The sequence below is a fragment of the Babylonia areolata genome, chromosome 1 (assembly GCF_041734735.1).
Source record: "Babylonia areolata isolate BAREFJ2019XMU chromosome 1, ASM4173473v1, whole genome shotgun sequence".
Lineage (NCBI taxonomy): Eukaryota > Metazoa > Mollusca > Gastropoda > Neogastropoda > Buccinidae > Babylonia > Babylonia areolata.
The window spans coordinates 53719590-53737437 of NC_134876.1; the positions used below are offsets into that span (position 1 = coordinate 53719590).

Consider the following 17848-nt stretch of genomic DNA (forward strand, 5'->3'; position numbering starts at 1 on the left):
TCTGAATAGAACTTTTTTGCATTTCGCATTTCACTCTTTGACAGACATCTCTAAAGGCAGACTTAATCCGAGTTCACCTCAGTCTTATCGAAGACTGAATATGAAACAAAGAAGTGTTTCTCACTGTTGACGCGGAGACACCCTTTGCCGGGAAGAAAGTGTTACCCGTCTTCACCCTCAGAGATTTCAGCCAGACGTGATTCACTTAAAACAGCAGGATCAAAGGTAAGGTGTACGAGCTGGCCAGCTTCTGAAAAAAGAAAGCAACTGATCTGCTGAGAGCAGTGATTACTTTCGTGCTGCTGGTACTCCATGATATATGATGGGGCCCCTACCTCCCCCACCCATCCACAGCCTACAAGAAAAACAAAACAATACCAGTTTTATCACCTTGTCTTTTATCACCACACCCCCTTCATCTGCTGAGGAATAACGAAGAAAAACAAAAATATGCCGTGACCAGGATTCGAACCTGGGTTATCGCGGCCACAACGCGAGGTCCTAACCACTAGACTATCACGGCTCTTACGATGTTAAGGAAATTTATATCTTATATAGCTAATTAAATACTTTAAATGTTACTTCACTTTTCAAAAACACAAATACTAAACAACGCTTAGTCTTTTCATGGAATTCTTGTGGTACACTTTTCGCCTTATATAGAACTATTCACTTTCAAACTTCTATACACTTTACGGAAATTACCGGATAATTCCGAAGTGGCCGATTGTTGATTGTTTACTGTAGCAGCGGTCATTCCCACCATTCTAACTGCTTCCGGGTCGCACATAGTTTCAACATGGTATCCGTCAGTGAACGATTTGTGATCATTTTGGCATCATAGTTACCACGGTAACTGAAATCAGCGCCTGTAAGCAAACAGTTTTGGACTTGCACAGGTATATAAACATTGCGTGCATGAAACTAGATGATTTAGTTCATCATATAGTTATTATTCTGTCTTTCCATTGTCCGCTGTTGTCAGCGACTTGTCAGCTTGTTCTGTGCAAATGTCGACCAGGGTAAGCTGATCTGCTCATAGCTTTTAATGTTATATTATGTCATGTCATATCACATCTCACCATATCATGATGTGTTACATCTTATCATGTAAATCATTTGCCTGCTGAATAATTATTATGTGTAATGATATTACTGTAGAATTCTATAAAGAAAAGTGCACTGTGCAGTGATGTTATCCGTGCACATGACAGCATACCATCGATCTGTATCTTATGAGTGGAGGTTAAATGTAAAGTTTCAACTGGTTTCTTAATCTTTGTCACTCTCAGAAATACAAATATGATATAAAAAGAAAAGAGAACAGTTCTAATGTATCTTCCCAAACAAGGAGTGTTTTGATGGTGTGCATATATAGAAAAGAGACATTTTTTTCTGTCTTTTTGATTTATTCTCCTTTGTTTTGCAGCTGCGGCTGTGCAACACAGATAAATTATGGCAGTGTATTTTGATCACCGACTGGACAGTGCTGGACCCTCCGGTATCAACAATGAGATATACTGGTACAAAGGCGGCACAGCTCTCTTGGCAGTAGCATCATACAATGAAGATACAGGGGGAACTCTCAATATCTTCAATGAAGAGGTACAATCTTCAGTACAGTCACAGGTTCACTTTTGTGGATTAGGAGGATTGTTAATGACTAATAAAGCTTAAAATATGTTTGTAACAAAAAAGGAGCGTGTTTCCTGACTGTCAAAGACACACACATAGAGACTGACAGACAGACAGACATACACACACACACACACAAACATACACACACACACACACACACACACACACACACACACACACACACACACACACACACCACACCACACAGCGCTGTAGAGTTAGTTTCAGCAATTCTCACCAACTATCAACCTCATATCAGAGTTATTTCAGCAATTTGAAAGTGTGGAATGAAATTGAAAAGGTACAGTTAAAAGAAATGGCCTTTTTTGTCTTTTGAGAAGACAAGACAAACTATGTGAAAGTTCCTTAAAGTACTCAGCTGTAGTGTATTATACTGTATTTAGAGAACACATCACTGTAGTGAGAATTTATTTTCCTATCTAAGTCAATTTTTCTGTGCAATATTGGCAGGGAAACCCTTATGTTGCTGTGGGTTCTTTTGCAAGTGGTAAGTACATGGTGTGTACACAGGACCTTGGTTTACTGTCTCATCCATATTACTAGCATCCAGACCGCCATTCAAGGACCAGTGAAGGGGGAGAAAGGAGAGAATCTTTAATCATAGTCAAAGCAAGTTATTGTCATCCCGGTCTATATACATGTAAACAGATATGTATTATACATATACATGTGCACACACAAATACTCAGACACACCAGTGCATAATGTTTTGATTATTGATTACTGAAATTATCTTATTTGCTGAGATATGTACGCTATAGTATTGATCCTTTTTTTTTTTATCCAATTATTTTGCTATAATTAATCTTTTGTGGGTTTTTTAAAATGAAATTATACAATATTTTGAAAATAAATAAGTGAAATAAAGTGGACTTTTTCTATAAAAAAAGAAAAGAAAAAAGAATGTTTTGTTTACAATCAATGATGAATATACTCCACTTCTTTTGATTGTTGAAATCCAGGGGGAAAAGCTTCAGCACAAACCAATCACCAACCAAACACAAATCAGCAGCGTTACTTGGCACCCGACCCGAAAGATTGTGGCAGTGGGATGGCAGAATGGGGAGATTGCCGTGTGGAATGAGCAGGAGCGCGAGTTGATAGAGCCCCCACATCTGCATAAAGGAGAGATTACCTTCCTGCGATGGAGTTCCAATGGATCTCGCTTTGTGTCTGGAGACAATGTAAGTGTATTTTTGTTAGTGTGTGTGTGTGTGTGTGTGTGTGTGTGTGTGTGTGCTTCTTTGATTTTTTTCTTGTTGTTCACATATAGTATTGTTGTATGTGTAGACAATTTAGATATAATCCTAAGTCAGATGCATCAAAGTTGATCAAAATTGTGTTGTTCATTACTGTTATTGAATATGGACAAAGAGACACTCTGATATTATTATAATTATTATTATGATTATTAGTAACAATGCCTTCACTAGTTTTATTGTTTTATTGTTGATGGGTTTTTTTTAAGGTAATGTACATCAAGAGAATGGTAAAAACTGAGCAAGAAAATAGTTGTAACTTGTATGAACGCACAATTTTTTTCATATATTTTATGCAGGTATAAAAATGTGATAAAACTTTTTATATAACATTAAGATAAGTGATAACTCATATACCAATATGAATTTGTGTGAGTGAAATATGTTTGTGTGCGTTCCAGTCTGGCATGCTGATGGTGTGGCGCTCTGACAGTCGTGGACGTCTGGGTCAAGAGCCAGTGCAGCATCATCTGCAGGAACCTGTTGAACAGATCGTCTTTCGTCCCCCGCCTCCCCAAGACCCATCTATGTGAGTTCTTAGTGGTTAGGAAAGGTGCAGTGATCACAGTGCTGAAGCTGTATTTTCATCAAGTATTAAAAAAAAAAAAAAATTAAAAAAGAAAAATTTTATATTATATATATATATATATATATATATATACTTTTACTGAAAAACTCAAACAAAAAAGACCCTGAAAAACGAAGGTAGAAGAGCAAAAGTACTTCATGGACTAGTTCCGTGAAACTTAGAAATGATGAATAAAAGTTTGTTCATTCATTGTGTGCATGTGTACATGCGTATCTCTCTTGTGTGTATGAGTGCAGAAATTTCATTGAAAGTAATTGCGTGATGCTGTGTGATACCAGGGACATTGCCAGCCTAGCTCGTGCAGCTGTGAGTGGTGATGAGAGTGCCCTGGACATGTTTAACTGGAAGCGCGGGGGCAAGTCAGGCAAAGTGGCCACCCCCTTCGGACCACAGGAATCTCTCTGCTTCTTTGTTGGAGGAGCCACTGGTAAGCTGACAACCATCCAGTAACGGTATTCTTTATAAATTGTGGATATATGGGGTTTTGTGGGGAAGACCAGGGTAGGTTGACATATGAATACAGTTATGGTTCAGTGCAGTGAATATCAATATTTCAGAAGAGAGTTGAATTATCCATCCCTTTTGTTTCTGACTTGACCTTATAAAACAGACATCAAGCTGAAACCAAATATATATATGTATTGATAATGATAATGATTGTGATGAACCCAGATGAAAACATTTGAACTGTTACATATTTTTTATCAGGCTGGTTTTTAATGAAAAGAAAACTTTGTGTGCCCTCTTTGATATGCAGGATTGTGAATGGTCATGTGTGTGTCTGTGTGTGAATGCAGATGGGATGAGCAGGACAATTACAATTTAATTACACATACTTACCGTGACCCAACTAGTGCAGACTCCAGCAGGGGTCTGACATTCCTGTCCTGTGCAAACTACTATCCACCTATGCGGAGAAAATGAAAGTACTACGGCCGATAACTTCCCGGAAGTAGGTAACCTCCCCTTTGTCCCACTGGCTAGCGCCCTCTTTTTCCGGCAGCCATCATGACTATTGTTCCTGTGCTCTTCAAACGGCTAAGTTTTTTTTCTTATTTTCTGTCTGTCTGTCAATTCTCTGGCGTTCTTGTTTTTTGTCAAATTCAGTCTCCAACCAGGTCACATAATTATGTAGATAGATTGGGCGATCGCGCTAAAATTAGTTGCTTTCGTTTTCTCCGCATAGGCGGATAGTAGTTTGCACAGGACAGGAATGTCAGACCCCTGCTGAGTCTGCACTAGTTGGGTCACGGTAAGTATGTTATTTAAACGTAATTTTAGATAGAAAATTTCCTTTTACAGACTGGCTGTTGTTGAAGTATGGTTTGTAAGTTTGTCAAAATCTGTCTTCAGTTTACTATGCATTAATTTGACCATTTTCATCTTTCTCTTCTTCATTTTGAAAAAAATAACTAATTTCTTTACTGTCATTATGATCACCTTGGGCTTCAGGGCTTGTTACAGAATGTTCATGCTGATACGTTATTTCACAACCTTCCAAGAGCCATATTCTGCTGTTTGAACACGAACATGTATGTAACAGGTGGGGTGTACTATGTGAATGAAAACGCCCAGTGCACACAGTGCTTCAGTCTGGACCACACAGTCATCAAGCTGTTGTTCTATGAGGAGAAGAATGTTTTGGTGACCATGACTGACAACCTGCTGCTCACACAGCATGCCGTCATGCCAGAGGGGGAGACCAAGGAGCTGTTGAAGGTAGACTGAACATGGTGTGATGTTTCTCCTTGTTCACTACATGGAGGAAGTTAGCAGAGTGGTTAAGATCTTATCAGCCAATACAGTGTTGTGAGGGTCTGGGTTTGAATCAGGGACATGCTGTTTCTCCTAAGTTTGACTGGAAAATTTAGTCATTTGGATGAGACGATAAACTGAGGTCTCATGTGCAGCACACACTTGGCGCACTGAAAAAGAATCCATGGCAAGGTTCTGCGGATTAAATCCACTCTGATAGGTTTGCAAATATGCCTGCAATCAAGGCATGTCAGACATCTGCCTAACAGATGTGGTGTAGCATATATGGATATGTCTGAACACTGATGTTTTCTTCGTTCTTTAGAAACTGAATGTAGACAGAACATGGTGGTATTGCTTCCCCTTGTCCACATCAGTTAGTCTCTGATACACCCAGACAGAATGTGGTGGTGTTGCTTCCCCTTGCTCACAACCCTTTATCTCCTATGGAAAAGGAAGGTGGCAGAGTGGATAAGATGCTCATATGCCAGTACAGTTTCTGTGAGGGTGTGGGTTCAATTCCTGCTCTCGCCCTTTCTCCCAAGTTGGACTGGAAAACCAAACTGAGCATTTAATCATTCGGATGCGACGATAAGCCAAGGTCCCATGTGCAGCATGCATTTGGCACACTGATAAAGGAACCATGGCAATAAAAGTGTTGTCCCCTGGTAGAATTCTTCAGAAGAAATCCATTCTGATAGGTACACAAATTTATATGCATGCACTCAAGGCCTGACATGCATGTTGGGTGATGCTGCTGTCAGGTATCTGCCCAATAGATTTGTCGAGCACATGGATTTGTCCAAACACAGTGATGCCACCTTGAGAAACTGAAACTGAAACTTGTCCCCTTTGGACCTAGACGGAACATGGTGGTGGTGTTTCTCCTTATTCACAACCCTGTGTCCCCTATAGACCAACACTTAAAAAAAATTTTTTTTTATACATTCGAAAGGACAGCATCACTGTTCTGATGAAAGCAAAATAATATACTTTTCGAATTTTGTAAAACCAAGAATATTTTAAGAGTTTACAAAGAACATGCTTGTGGTCCATCAAATCAGGGCCAGATTGCTATTGTGAAGTTTTAACTGTTATATGCTTGAACAGTAGAAGTTGTTAAATAGTAAAGCAGTGGGTTGACATTAGTGTATGTTTACTCTGATAATCTGTTGTTGGAAACAGGAGAAATGCAAATCCTCAGCTTACTTGTACAGGTGTTGTTTCCCCTGTGAGCTTGAATATTTTATAATGTATTTAACCTGTTCTTCTTTTAATTTCTTTCGTTTTGTGCAGGCATTGGTGTTTACACAGCCTGAGAAGAGAGAAGAGAAGCAAAATTTATAGTCATGTTTGTTTTATTGTCTTGTTAACCACCTACCCCATCCCAACTCTTTGGGTTTTGTTGACTGTGATTCTCCAAAGAATTCTCTACTCTTGTGGTATGATATACATTGACCTGTTTCTTAGTGTCTTCAAACATTTTTCCAATGTGTGTGTGTATTTGTGTGTGTGTGTGAACCCAGGTGAAGTTAAGCGGTCGCACGGACCAACCCTCCATCACTTGGGCAGGCAAAGGTATTCTGGCTTCAGCCTCTGGGGAAATGGTTATCAGGTCAGTGCATAAATCTGTATGTACTACACAACTTAATTCTGTGTGTGTGTGTGTGTGTGTGTGTGTATGTGTGTGTGTGTGTGTTTGTTTGTGTGTATATATGTCTGTGTGTGTGCACACAATTGTGTGTGTGTGTGACACACACACACAGAGGGACAGAGAGGGTGTGCCCTTTGTCAAACACTATCATGAAATTGTCAGCATTGCATAATCAAGCAGTAGCAGTCTGGATCCACAGATGTGAGAAGTGTGTAGAATGAAGCCAGTCATTGACTGTTCTGCTGCTGAGCTGCAACTTTGCCGACTACTAACATGCTGTTGGACAGTGACCTTTACTATGAATTGTAACAGTCACTCCTCAGGAGCTAAGATGATTGATTAATTGAAGGCTGGTGGTTACAGGATGTGGGACCTGGAGCACAATGACAACTATGTGCTGACACTGGATGGGCACAGCAGCTATGACCAGAACGAGTCTCTCCTCTGTGTGGGCTACAGCGAAGAGAAAGGTTGGTCACCTGCTCTTGTTTGTCTGAAGCATATTTGTTTGAAGTATATTTCCCACAGGGGCCTGTTTTAATAATCACTCGGGATGTCTTTTCTAGGTTTTTTTTAAATTTTTTAATTTGAGACATGTGTAGCCAAGGTGAATCAAGGCATACACCTTCTTTTGACTCTGTGTGTGAATGTGTGTGTTGTGGGGGTGGGTATATGTATGTGTTAAAAAAAAAAAGGCATATACTTGCTGAGCCTTGCTTTTTCCCCATTCTGACCATCATGCTTTATTTCTTTTGCCATGTCTGTGAATATATGATTTTCAAGATTGTAAACCATTTTGAGTCTGTGACAAGGGGCAGTTATTATTTTTTCTGACTGTCGTGGGTGACTGTGGTGTTGTGCAGCGACTCTTGCTGCGGGGACCAACATGGGCAACATTGCCCTGTGGAAGTTCGCCCCCTCACCACCTGGCAAGAAGAAGGAAGGGGAGGAACTCTGGACACTCATGCCTCCAGCTACAGTTGAGGGCCCCGTCCGAACAATTGAGGTATGTACCAGAATCACATTTCGCAATGCCAGAAAAATATTTTTATTTTTACCGTTTGTTGAGAAAACGGTAATGTTGCATAAGGAAGATGATGAAACAGATAATAAGTCTTATCTTCACTGATGTGTTTACAACCAAACTGACTGCGAGGACTGTTAAGCTGAACAAACAACATGTCCTCACAAGGTATAAGAGAGAAGCTTGGTGTTGATTGTTTCAAACCAGATTTGTTTTCCTTTGAGTTCAGTTTCTGTATAGGCCTCACCCCTGTGCTCTGTCATGCTTTGTCTTGAATGTTTGTCCGAGTACATCCATCTTTTGCTGTGAAAAGTAGTCGTGTGATATAAAAGGTTTCTGATAAAAACAGTCATGACTTTGCCTCACAGTGGTGCCAGCAGAAGAGCCTGTTAGCCGTCAACACCATCGCCAACGTGTTCATCCTCAGCGAGCAAGTCATGAGCTCCAGTTTCCGCGCCCAGACAGCCGTCGTGCAGTACGCTCCCAGTGCCCTCGCCATTGAGCTCTTTGCCAACGGTAGCCACCATGACCTCAAGACTGATATCCAGGTCAAGGGCATCTACACAACCAAGGTGAGCTTGTGGGAAATGAAGGATGAATCACCCCTGAAAACGGAGTATGGCTGCCTACGTGGAAGGGTAAAATCGGTCATAGACGTAAAAGTCCACTTGTGTACACACATGTGAACGTGGGAGTTGCAGCCCACTAACAAAGAAGAAGGATGAATCAGAAAAGACTGAAACACTTGTTAGCATAACTAGAGTTTTACTTTTGTTTGCCAAGGTCTTTACACTGAAGAAAGGATGGTGACTTTAATCAAAATTAATGTTCTTCCTTTTGTTTGTAGATTGAAGAAATGATAGTAACTTTAATCAAGTGTTCCTTCTTGTTATTTGTTGGATTTACTGTTATAAGTTTTCTTTCTTTTTGTCACATTTATTATCAGTATGCTTGATTGACATGACAATAGAAATGTTCATAAAACAGTATTGGAGATCTGGAAATTGGTAAATGACAATGTTTATTTTACTGACTTTCTTCAGGATGCACTGGCAGTGTGGAACGGCAAGCGAGTGATTCTCTATGAATACTCAGCAGACAAGACCACTCTGAAGGCAGCAGGTAAAGTTCTGTATATCTCTGTTACTACAGAAGTGCATTAGTGGTCATGAAGACATAAGTGGTGTCTCACAGAACTGTCTACAGTTCTAGTTGCTTAATTAATTACCTGAGTTAAAATTTTATGCAGACTAAGCAGGACATGGGTGAACTGGTCTTTTTTTTTTTTTTTTACATTGTTTTGATAAATCTTTCAACATTATTTTGAGTTCTCTTCAACTGCTTTTAAGGACTGACTGGTAGTGCCCCCCCACCCCCACCCCCCAACCCTCCTTTATGGTTGGCTTGGCTATATGCAACTTGATTTGATTGGACTGATTACCATAAAAAATAGATGGATGCTAACTGGTGGTCCAGAGAGCTGTGGTCCAATGTACGGTGGTGGTTGTGTGCAGGTCAGTTCATGACAGAGGCCATGGTGATCGCAGTGTATGAACAGAACATCTACACCATAGAGCAGGGCAAAGTTCAAGTCAGGACTTTCCAGGTGGGTAAACTTTTGTACAGTAACAAGCTTCCCCAACCGTGGTGTAGCAACAAAAAGAAAATAAATGAAAAAGAATAAAAAGTCAGTAATACAAATAAAAGCCCATCACAAATGGGATAAGTGAAAAAGAATAAAAAGTCAGTAATACAAATAAAAGCCCATCACAAATGGGATTACAGTGATCTGTCCCCCACTTTCATGTTGTTTTGATCATGTAAAATGAAAATACAGGCAGCTACAGATATCTTCAGTCAGAGCAGATTTTGATGCTGTTGAATTTCTTTCCTGCACACATTATTTCATCTGTGTTCTTCTAGGGCACAGTGAAGCAGCTGATGACCTTTGCTGAACCTGAAGGTCAGCCAGTCAGTCTGGACGTGTGTGGACATTATCTGGTGGTGGCCACCGATGTGGGAATAGTGCGCGTCTATGACCTGTCTCGCCGAGAGGCCAAGGCTCACACCAACCCTAAGAACCTGGCTGACATTGTGCCGGGCTTTGGGTCTGTTGTGTCAGCCAAGGTCTGCTGCAATGGCAGTCGTGTCAGCATTCTTGTCAAAACAGTGAGGCCTTTTTCTGAATTGATTTTTTTTTTAAATTGTGTGCTATGTTGTTGTTTTTTTTTGTGTGTTTTTGTTATATATGTTGTGTGCCAACATTTTACTGTTCTACTGGAAATTGCACACTTTACCACACTTCTGCACTTACTTAATTTCTCTGAGATTTTAAGGTTGTTCTTGATTCTGATTCTGATTTGTGCCATTACTTTTGTCAAAACTATGAAGCAGTTTTATTGTTTGTTCTTTCTCACAATGCTGTACACACTATTATTGATAACAAATAATATTTATGTAATGCGTTCAGTAACTCAATTGTTGATGCATCAGTTTTTTTTCATATAGTCCATGACGTCTGCACCTCAGGTCTCAGCAGTCAAGCATCTCTTGGGTAAAGGAGGTGTTTTTTTTTCTTTCCCAGCATGTGCAGTCTTGCCTGGTCCATAACCCTCTTTTGTGTTTATACATGAAGAATATTTTTGAAAGCACAAAAATACTCAGCATGCACTATGCTTGAAAATGGATTATGGCTGCCCAAACAGCAGAGTAAAAAAAAAAAAAAAAAAATCATACAGGTTATCATCGTCTCAGAAATATGTGAACCTATGAGATGCAGATGAGATTTCTGTTTCTGAAGGTCTTTCCCTTAGGTGTTCAAGCAAAATAAAAGCAAAAACGAATTGTAACTGTCTGTTTAGTACACATGCCTTCGAAGGAGATAGCATGGTTATGTTGGGGTATACAGTTTTGATTTCTCCTGATGAGCTTAAAAAAAAAAGAAAAAAAAAAGAAAAAAAAAACGAAAAAAAAAAACCGAAAGAGGTTTTAGATCTTTTTTTCATATCTCCTAGAACCTTTTTTTTTTTTTTTTTTAATGCTTGAAAAATGCTTTTTTGATTTGTTTGTTTACATCAAAAAAACAAAACAAAACAGACAGCTCTTTGAACTGACATAGCAGATGTTGACATGATAATGGTGTTGTGACTGGCCACCTCTTTGGATTAACAGTGCAGGTGTTCATGTCGTCAGAACATTGTAACTGGCAAGCTCTTTGCATTCACTTAGCAGGTGTTCATGTTATAACAGTGTTGTCACTGTGCCCAATGTTAAATAAATAAACTGGACCTGTGCTGCACACACAGAACGAGGGCAGCAGTGACCCCAAAATGTACTTCTGGGATGTGGAGCTGGACACAGTGCAGTACTTCAACTTTGAGACCGGGCGGGGCGAGCAGGATGACTACCCCACTGGGGCTGAGGGCCAGGATGAAGAGAAGGACACCAACGATGCTGAGAGGTGATGACAGTGACAGCGACAAAGATTGGACTAATGACAAATGCTTGAGGACACCAACAGTGCTGAGAGGTGATGACAGTGACAGCAACAAAGATTGGACTAATGACAAATGCTTGAGGACACCAACAATGCTGAGAGGTGATGACAGTGACAGCGACAAAGATTGGACAATGACAAATGCTTGAGGACACCAACAATGCTGAGAGGTGATGACAGTGACAGCGACAAAGATTGGACTAATGACAAATGCTTGAGGACACCAACAATGCTGAGAGGTGATGACAGTGACAGCGACAAAGATTGGACTAATGACAAATGCTTGAGAACACCAACAATGCTGAGAGGTGATGACAGTGACAGCGACAAAGGTTGGACTAATGACAAATGCTTGAGAACACAAATGATGCTGAGAGGTGATGACAGTGACAGCGACAAAGGTTGGACAATGACAAATGCTTGAGGACACCAACAATGCTGAGAGGTGATGACAGTGACAGCGACAAAGGTTGGACAATGACAAATGCTTGAGGACACCAACAATGCTGAGAGGTGATGACAGTGACAGCGACAAAGGTTGGACAATGACAAATGCTTGAGGACACCAACAACGCTGAGAGACGAAGACATTGACAGGGACAAATGTTGGACAATGACAGATGTTTAAAGACACCAACAATGCTGAGAGGTGATGACAGTGACAGCGACAAAGGTTGGACAATGACAAATGCTTGAGGACACCAACAATGCTGAGAGGTGATGACAGTGACAGCAACAAAGGTTGGACAGTGACAAATGCTTTAGGACACCAATGGTGCTGAGAGACGATGACATTGACAGGGACAAATGTTGGACAATGACAAATGCTTGAGGACACCAACAATGCTGAGAGACGAAGACATTGACAGGGACAAATGTTGGACAATGACAAATGTTTAAAGACACCAAGAATGCTGAGAGGCAATGATATTGACAGTGACACTAATGTTGGACAGTGACAAATGTTTTATGGACACCAGTGATGCTGAGAGGTGATGACAGTGACAAATATTGGACAATGACAAATATTTTAAGGAGAACAGCGATGCTTAGAGGTAACGCAAATGACAGCGACAAATGTTAGCAAACAACAAAAATGTTTCATTGTGCGTGAAATGGATAAACTGGATCTTCCTTACACTTTGATTTGATTTGACTGATTACCATTGAAAATAGAATAATGCTAACTGGTGATCCACATTGAATGTGGTGGGATGCAGGGAGTGTAGCACCTTATGAGGCATGCCAGCACACTGTAAGCTGCACCCTTCAACCACACACGCACACACACACACAAAAACTATGAATAGATCACCTGTAGTTGTTAGCAAAAAATCTTCAATCAAAATAGAAGGGAAACTGTAAGTGAGAGCTTTCTAAGCATGTAACCATTCTAACAATGTGTAGTTTCAAAAAACAAAAACAAAAAAAAAACAAACAAAAAAAAAAAAAAAAGGAAGAGAAAAAAAGAGGATGTGAAAGAGAGATAAACAATGGAAACTGTCATTGATTGGAAATGTTAACCCACACTTGATGCATTACTAGAGTTACAAAGAGAATATATTAAGTAGTATTATGATCCATTTATTTAGGGAGGTGACCAAACAGTTCAGCATTTTTTTTTTTTACATTGTTTGCCACACCCCTGGCAAAGCGTCATGAGTTCTGTGCTGAAAGAAACATTGCTGTGTGTCACTTATTCTATCATTGCTCCTTCCTTCTTGTTTACATGAATGATCTGATGGATGTGTTTTCAACTTAAAAATGTGAATAAATACAAACAAACCAACCTCCGACTTATTATCAGGGGCAAGAACCAGGCTGCCAAAGACATCGCAGGACGGTACCCTGTGTCGCACTACTGGGACATGGAGGAGCCCAAACTGCTGGTGTGCGAGGCGCGCGTCCTGACCAAAGACCCCAGCAAGGACAGCAAGGAGGTCAAGAAGAAACACTCCCTCACCAAGGCTGTGGAAGAAGGACCAGTAAGTGAGCTCTGTGTGTGTGTGTGTGTGTATGTGTGTGTGTGTGTTTGTGAGAGAAGGACCTGTAAGTGAGATCTGTGTGTGTGTGTGTGTGTGTGTGTGAGTGAGACACTCCCTCACCAAGGCTGTGGAAGAAGGACCAGTAAGTGGTCTGTGTGTGTGTGTGAGAGAGAGAGAGAGAGAGAGAGAGAGAGAGAGAGAGAGAGAGACACACACTCCCTCACCAAGGCTGTGGAAGGACCAGTAAGTGGTCTGTGTGTATGTGTGTGTGTGTTTGTGACTGCCCGTGCACATGTGTGTATGTCTGTGTGTGTGACTGCCTGTGCGCATGTGTGTGTGTCTGTGTGTGAGGACCAGTAAGTGGTCTGTGTGTGTATGTATGTGTGTGTGACTGCATGTGCACATGTGTGTATATGTATGTGTCTGTGTGTGAGAGACACTCCCGCATGAAGGCTGTGGAAGAAGGACCAGTAAGTGGTCTGTGTGTGTGTGTGTGTGTGTGTGTGTGTATGTGTGCATGTGAGTGAGTGCGTGTGCACATGTGTGTGTCTGTGTGCAAGAGACTTCCTCATGAAGGCTGTGGAGGAGGGACTGGTATGTGATGTGTGTGTGCACACGTGCATGCGAGCGTGTGTGTGCATGTGTGTGTGTGTGAGTGTGTGTGTGCATGTGTGTGTGTGTGAGTGTGTGTGTGTATGTGTGAGACATACTCTCATCAAGGCTGTAGAAGAGGGACTGGTATGTGGGGGTTGGGTGGGGGTGGGAGGCAGGGGGTCAAGAGTGTGTGTGTGTGTATGTGTGTGTGTGTGTGTGTGTGACACTCCCTGATCAAGATGGTATGTAGGGTGAGTGTGCGTGTGTGTGTGTGTGAATGTGTGTGTGTGAGAGAGCACCTGTACTTTGGGAGCACTGTGTAAGATACATGAGGATCACAGTACAAGACACATGAGGGGCACCTCGCAAGGAAAAAGGCAAATGCAGCATGCATGGTCTGTGTGTGTGTGTGTGTGTGTGTGTGTGCAGGTGGAGACCATGGTGGTGTCGCTGTTCTGCACGTCAGAGCAAGGGGTGCTGATCCAGGACAGCTACTCCACCCCCCAGCACTTCACCACCCTCATGGGCATCGAGGTCCCTTACCACTACTTTGTCAAAAAGGTGTGCCCTCCTTCCTTCCCTCCTGCCATCTTTTCTCTCCTTCCTCTTTCTCACTCCCCAGCCCCAGACCAGTCTTCCGTCTTATTCCCAGTATCCTTCTCTTCCCCATCCCCATCTCTTATCTTCCTCATTCATCCCCTGCCTCACTGTCTCTTTCTCTCTGTCTGTTGTTCTCCTGTGGTCATTTCTGTGCTGCTCATCTTGTACCACACTTCCGTAGTTTGAAGTTTTCTTATTTGCATTTCATTTGAAAGGTGTGGATTTTAGTAGCATATTTTTTTTGTGCTGCGTAAACTGCTACTGTGTTTCGGTAATAAGCAAAGGAAAGCAGGTCATATGTAGAAATTAACAAAGGCACACGTTCCCTCACATGTATACATACATAACACTTCTACACAACAAAGGAAAGGAACACTCACAGAACCCATAGAAATTTTTTTCTTCTCCCTTAACTCTGTGAAAAGTTACTGGGGTTTTGCATAGAACTGTTCCATCAGATTCCCCCATATTTGTCAGTTGTGTGTAAAACCCTGGGTCTCTGCAGATGTTTTCGGTTGTTTTTTTGTTTTTTTAATTTCACCATTCATATCAACAGTTTTCTGAAGAATTGTTTTGCAAGGCCATTGGTTCATGTTACATGGCCATACAAAGTTACGTATGGCCAAGAAAAATATGTCCAAAAAAGAATCAACCCCTAGCCCCAGTGCAGACTGTATGACCCATCAGTTGCGTGTTCCTCCCTCCCCGATCAGTCGCAGAACCAGAGCGCGGAGGAAGGTGGGGACAGCCCTTCGGACAGCATCGTCAACCCAGAGACGGGGGCCATCACCTACCCCAAGCTGGTGTCCCGGAAGATCATGCGAGACTTTGTGGGCCTGGAGGCCAGCGACAAGACTACCCGCGACGCCATGATGAACTTCAGCTTCCACCTCACCACCGGCAACATGGACGAGGCCTTCAAGTCCATCAAACTCATCAAGAGGTCAGTCGTTTCAGCTCCATCGGAATACAATGATACCGATATTGAAAATGATAATAAGACGAAAGAAAAATGGGTGTTTAATTACACATACTTAACCATGACCTGCTAGTGCGGATTCCGGCAGGGGTCTGATTCCTGTCCTGTGCAAACTACTACCCGCCTATGTGGAGAAAACGAAATTCGCTACAGTCGATAACCTCCCGAAGTAGGTTACCTCCCCTGTGCATCCCTGACTAGCGCCCTCTTTTTCCGGCAGCCATCTTGACTCCTGATCCTGTGCTCTTCATAGGGCTAAGTTTTTTCATATTTCTGTCTGTCTATCAATTTTTTGATACTGATGTTTTGTATCTGATGAAGACTTGTATCAGGTCACAACTTACTTAGCTTGTTTGGCCAATCGAGCTAAAATTATGGCGCAATCTTAGTCACAAGGGCCCTCTGCCTTTAGTTCTCTCAACACTAGGTACAGGTACAGGTACAGTATTTGGGGCAGAAATTAAGCCCTGTGTCATTAATAAGCCTTGCGCACTATTAGATTATAAAAATCTCTCAATACAGTTATGGGGGCTCTCACTTCCCCCCATTTCCAGCGGGCAAAAGGCCTTACAGGCCTAAGGGCCTTCATATTGACATGATCTGACAGGAAGAAAATTTCCTTTAATAATGTGCTCTGCCTCCTTAGTACAGGGGGCTCATAGTGCTAACAACATCAGTATGGGTCGGAGGAAAAGGTTACAAAAATTAACGATACCAGGCACGATAAATGAGACTTACAAGCAAGACAAATGAAATGTGTCAGTGACAAAGAATACAGACACAGACACACACAGAGAGACACACACACACCACACCACACCACACCACACAACACCACACAACACCACACCACGCCATGCCAACACCTACACATCCACTTTACCATAAACACCGACACTTTTGCTCCAAAGTACAGGATGATGTGAATCTTTGACTTGAAGTAGTACACTCAAGCTTTTCTCACAAGCAAAGATTTATTATACTTGTATTATTTGTTGAAATATAAACTTTGCAGGCCTTATTTCAGTGTGGCTAAGCACTGACAGTGTTTCCAAGTAAAGTTGAAAGGGGCAGAGAAGCTGGTGGTAGCTTACAGTGCTTTTCCAAGTTCAACATTCGTGTCAGCATGTGTTTTTAGTGAGCATCTAAATCATGTCTTTTGAATGATATCAGTACTGCTTTTTGGTATTTTCACCAAGCATTTATCAGTGTATCTTGTATTTGTTTGTTGACATCGATTTTGAAGTCTTTGATTCATCTGTGAGAGGGCATCATCATACTGAGAATGATAACAGAAAACAACTTCAGCAAGTGTTGAGTTTGATAGCTGAGTGATCAGTGGGACTGGTGTATGAGCACAATACAAATGTGTTCTTTGAAACAAGCGAATATGAAGTACAGCCCAGGAATGCAGAAAAACAAGAAGTAGAAAAAGAAGACAACAAAAACAGAGAAGAAACAATAACATATTGAAGAGATTCTTAATTGGGGTATCACCAAGGGGAAGACATAAAGCTCTTAAAGAACTAGAAAGAAGTGTTTGAATCTGAATGGCAAGAAGCATGCCACATACTCAACTGCGAACATTGTTGCTTTGGGCAATGAATGACTAATAGTAAAAAATATAAAAAAGAAATCCATATTGCAACTCTAACTTAATGTGTTGACTGTGCTGACCATTTCTGTCACTTTTTTTCCCCCACAACAGCATTCTTCTTGTTCTGAGGTTAGAAGTTGGATGCTGTTCTGTGATTCATTATTTTACATCCATTTTGTGTTGTTGGCATGTTTAGTTACACATGTGATCATCAGTGAACATGTTCATGTTGAGTTTTATGCTTGCAAGGAATGAATTCTGTATGTATGCAGACTGAAAATGTTTTATTGTTAAGTTTGGTCATGTTGTCAACTGGATTTCAGTTTGCTTTTTACTTTGTCTCATTCCAAAATTATGAAGTGCATGTGATCTGAAAATGAATTTACTACATGTTTACTTTGCTGATGTTTAGCTTTGTTTTGTTTTGGATGATTCCGCATGAGACTTGTTCAAGTTACTTACTGAGCTGCAGGAAAACATTCACTACATTTTGGTTACAAGTAAGTTTGTTTTTAAAAAAAACGAAAAGAAAAGAACGTTGGGAAAGTTAAGTGTGAAAATGTTCATGGAGCATTTGTTTGTTTTTTTTTTTATACTTGTTCTCAAAAAGAGATTGTGTTATCAGTCTTAAGTGGGGTGACTGAGTTCACTTAGCTC

The 17848-nt window shown here is 41.1% G+C and overlaps 1 protein-coding gene and 1 non-coding gene across 2 annotated transcripts in view; one reads left to right on the forward strand and one right to left on the reverse strand.

Annotated features, from left to right (window-relative positions):
- Positions 1 to 451: 451 nt before the first annotated feature.
- On the reverse strand, positions 452 to 523 carry Trnah-gug (transfer RNA histidin (anticodon GUG)). The gene has a single exon. It is a non-coding gene; the product is annotated as a tRNA-His (tRNA).
- Positions 524 to 774: 251 nt separating this feature from the next.
- Positions 775 to 17848, forward strand: part of LOC143284032 (intraflagellar transport protein 140 homolog) — a 35307-nt gene continuing 18233 nt past the window's right edge. The window contains exons 1-17 of the mRNA XM_076590622.1: positions 775 to 899; positions 1430 to 1605; positions 2622 to 2843; positions 3320 to 3447; positions 3786 to 3934; positions 5051 to 5226; positions 6789 to 6877; positions 7280 to 7386; positions 7780 to 7922; positions 8309 to 8512; positions 8984 to 9062; positions 9455 to 9546; positions 9864 to 10109; positions 11246 to 11400; positions 13244 to 13421; positions 14445 to 14576; positions 15329 to 15558. Coding sequence (XP_076446737.1) covers positions 1456 to 1605; positions 2622 to 2843; positions 3320 to 3447; positions 3786 to 3934; positions 5051 to 5226; positions 6789 to 6877; positions 7280 to 7386; positions 7780 to 7922; positions 8309 to 8512; positions 8984 to 9062; positions 9455 to 9546; positions 9864 to 10109; positions 11246 to 11400; positions 13244 to 13421; positions 14445 to 14576; positions 15329 to 15558 — 2480 coding nt within the window. The 5' untranslated portion in view covers positions 775 to 899; positions 1430 to 1455. The remainder of the gene's footprint in view (positions 900 to 1429; positions 1606 to 2621; positions 2844 to 3319; positions 3448 to 3785; positions 3935 to 5050; positions 5227 to 6788; positions 6878 to 7279; positions 7387 to 7779; positions 7923 to 8308; positions 8513 to 8983; positions 9063 to 9454; positions 9547 to 9863; positions 10110 to 11245; positions 11401 to 13243; positions 13422 to 14444; positions 14577 to 15328; positions 15559 to 17848) is intronic.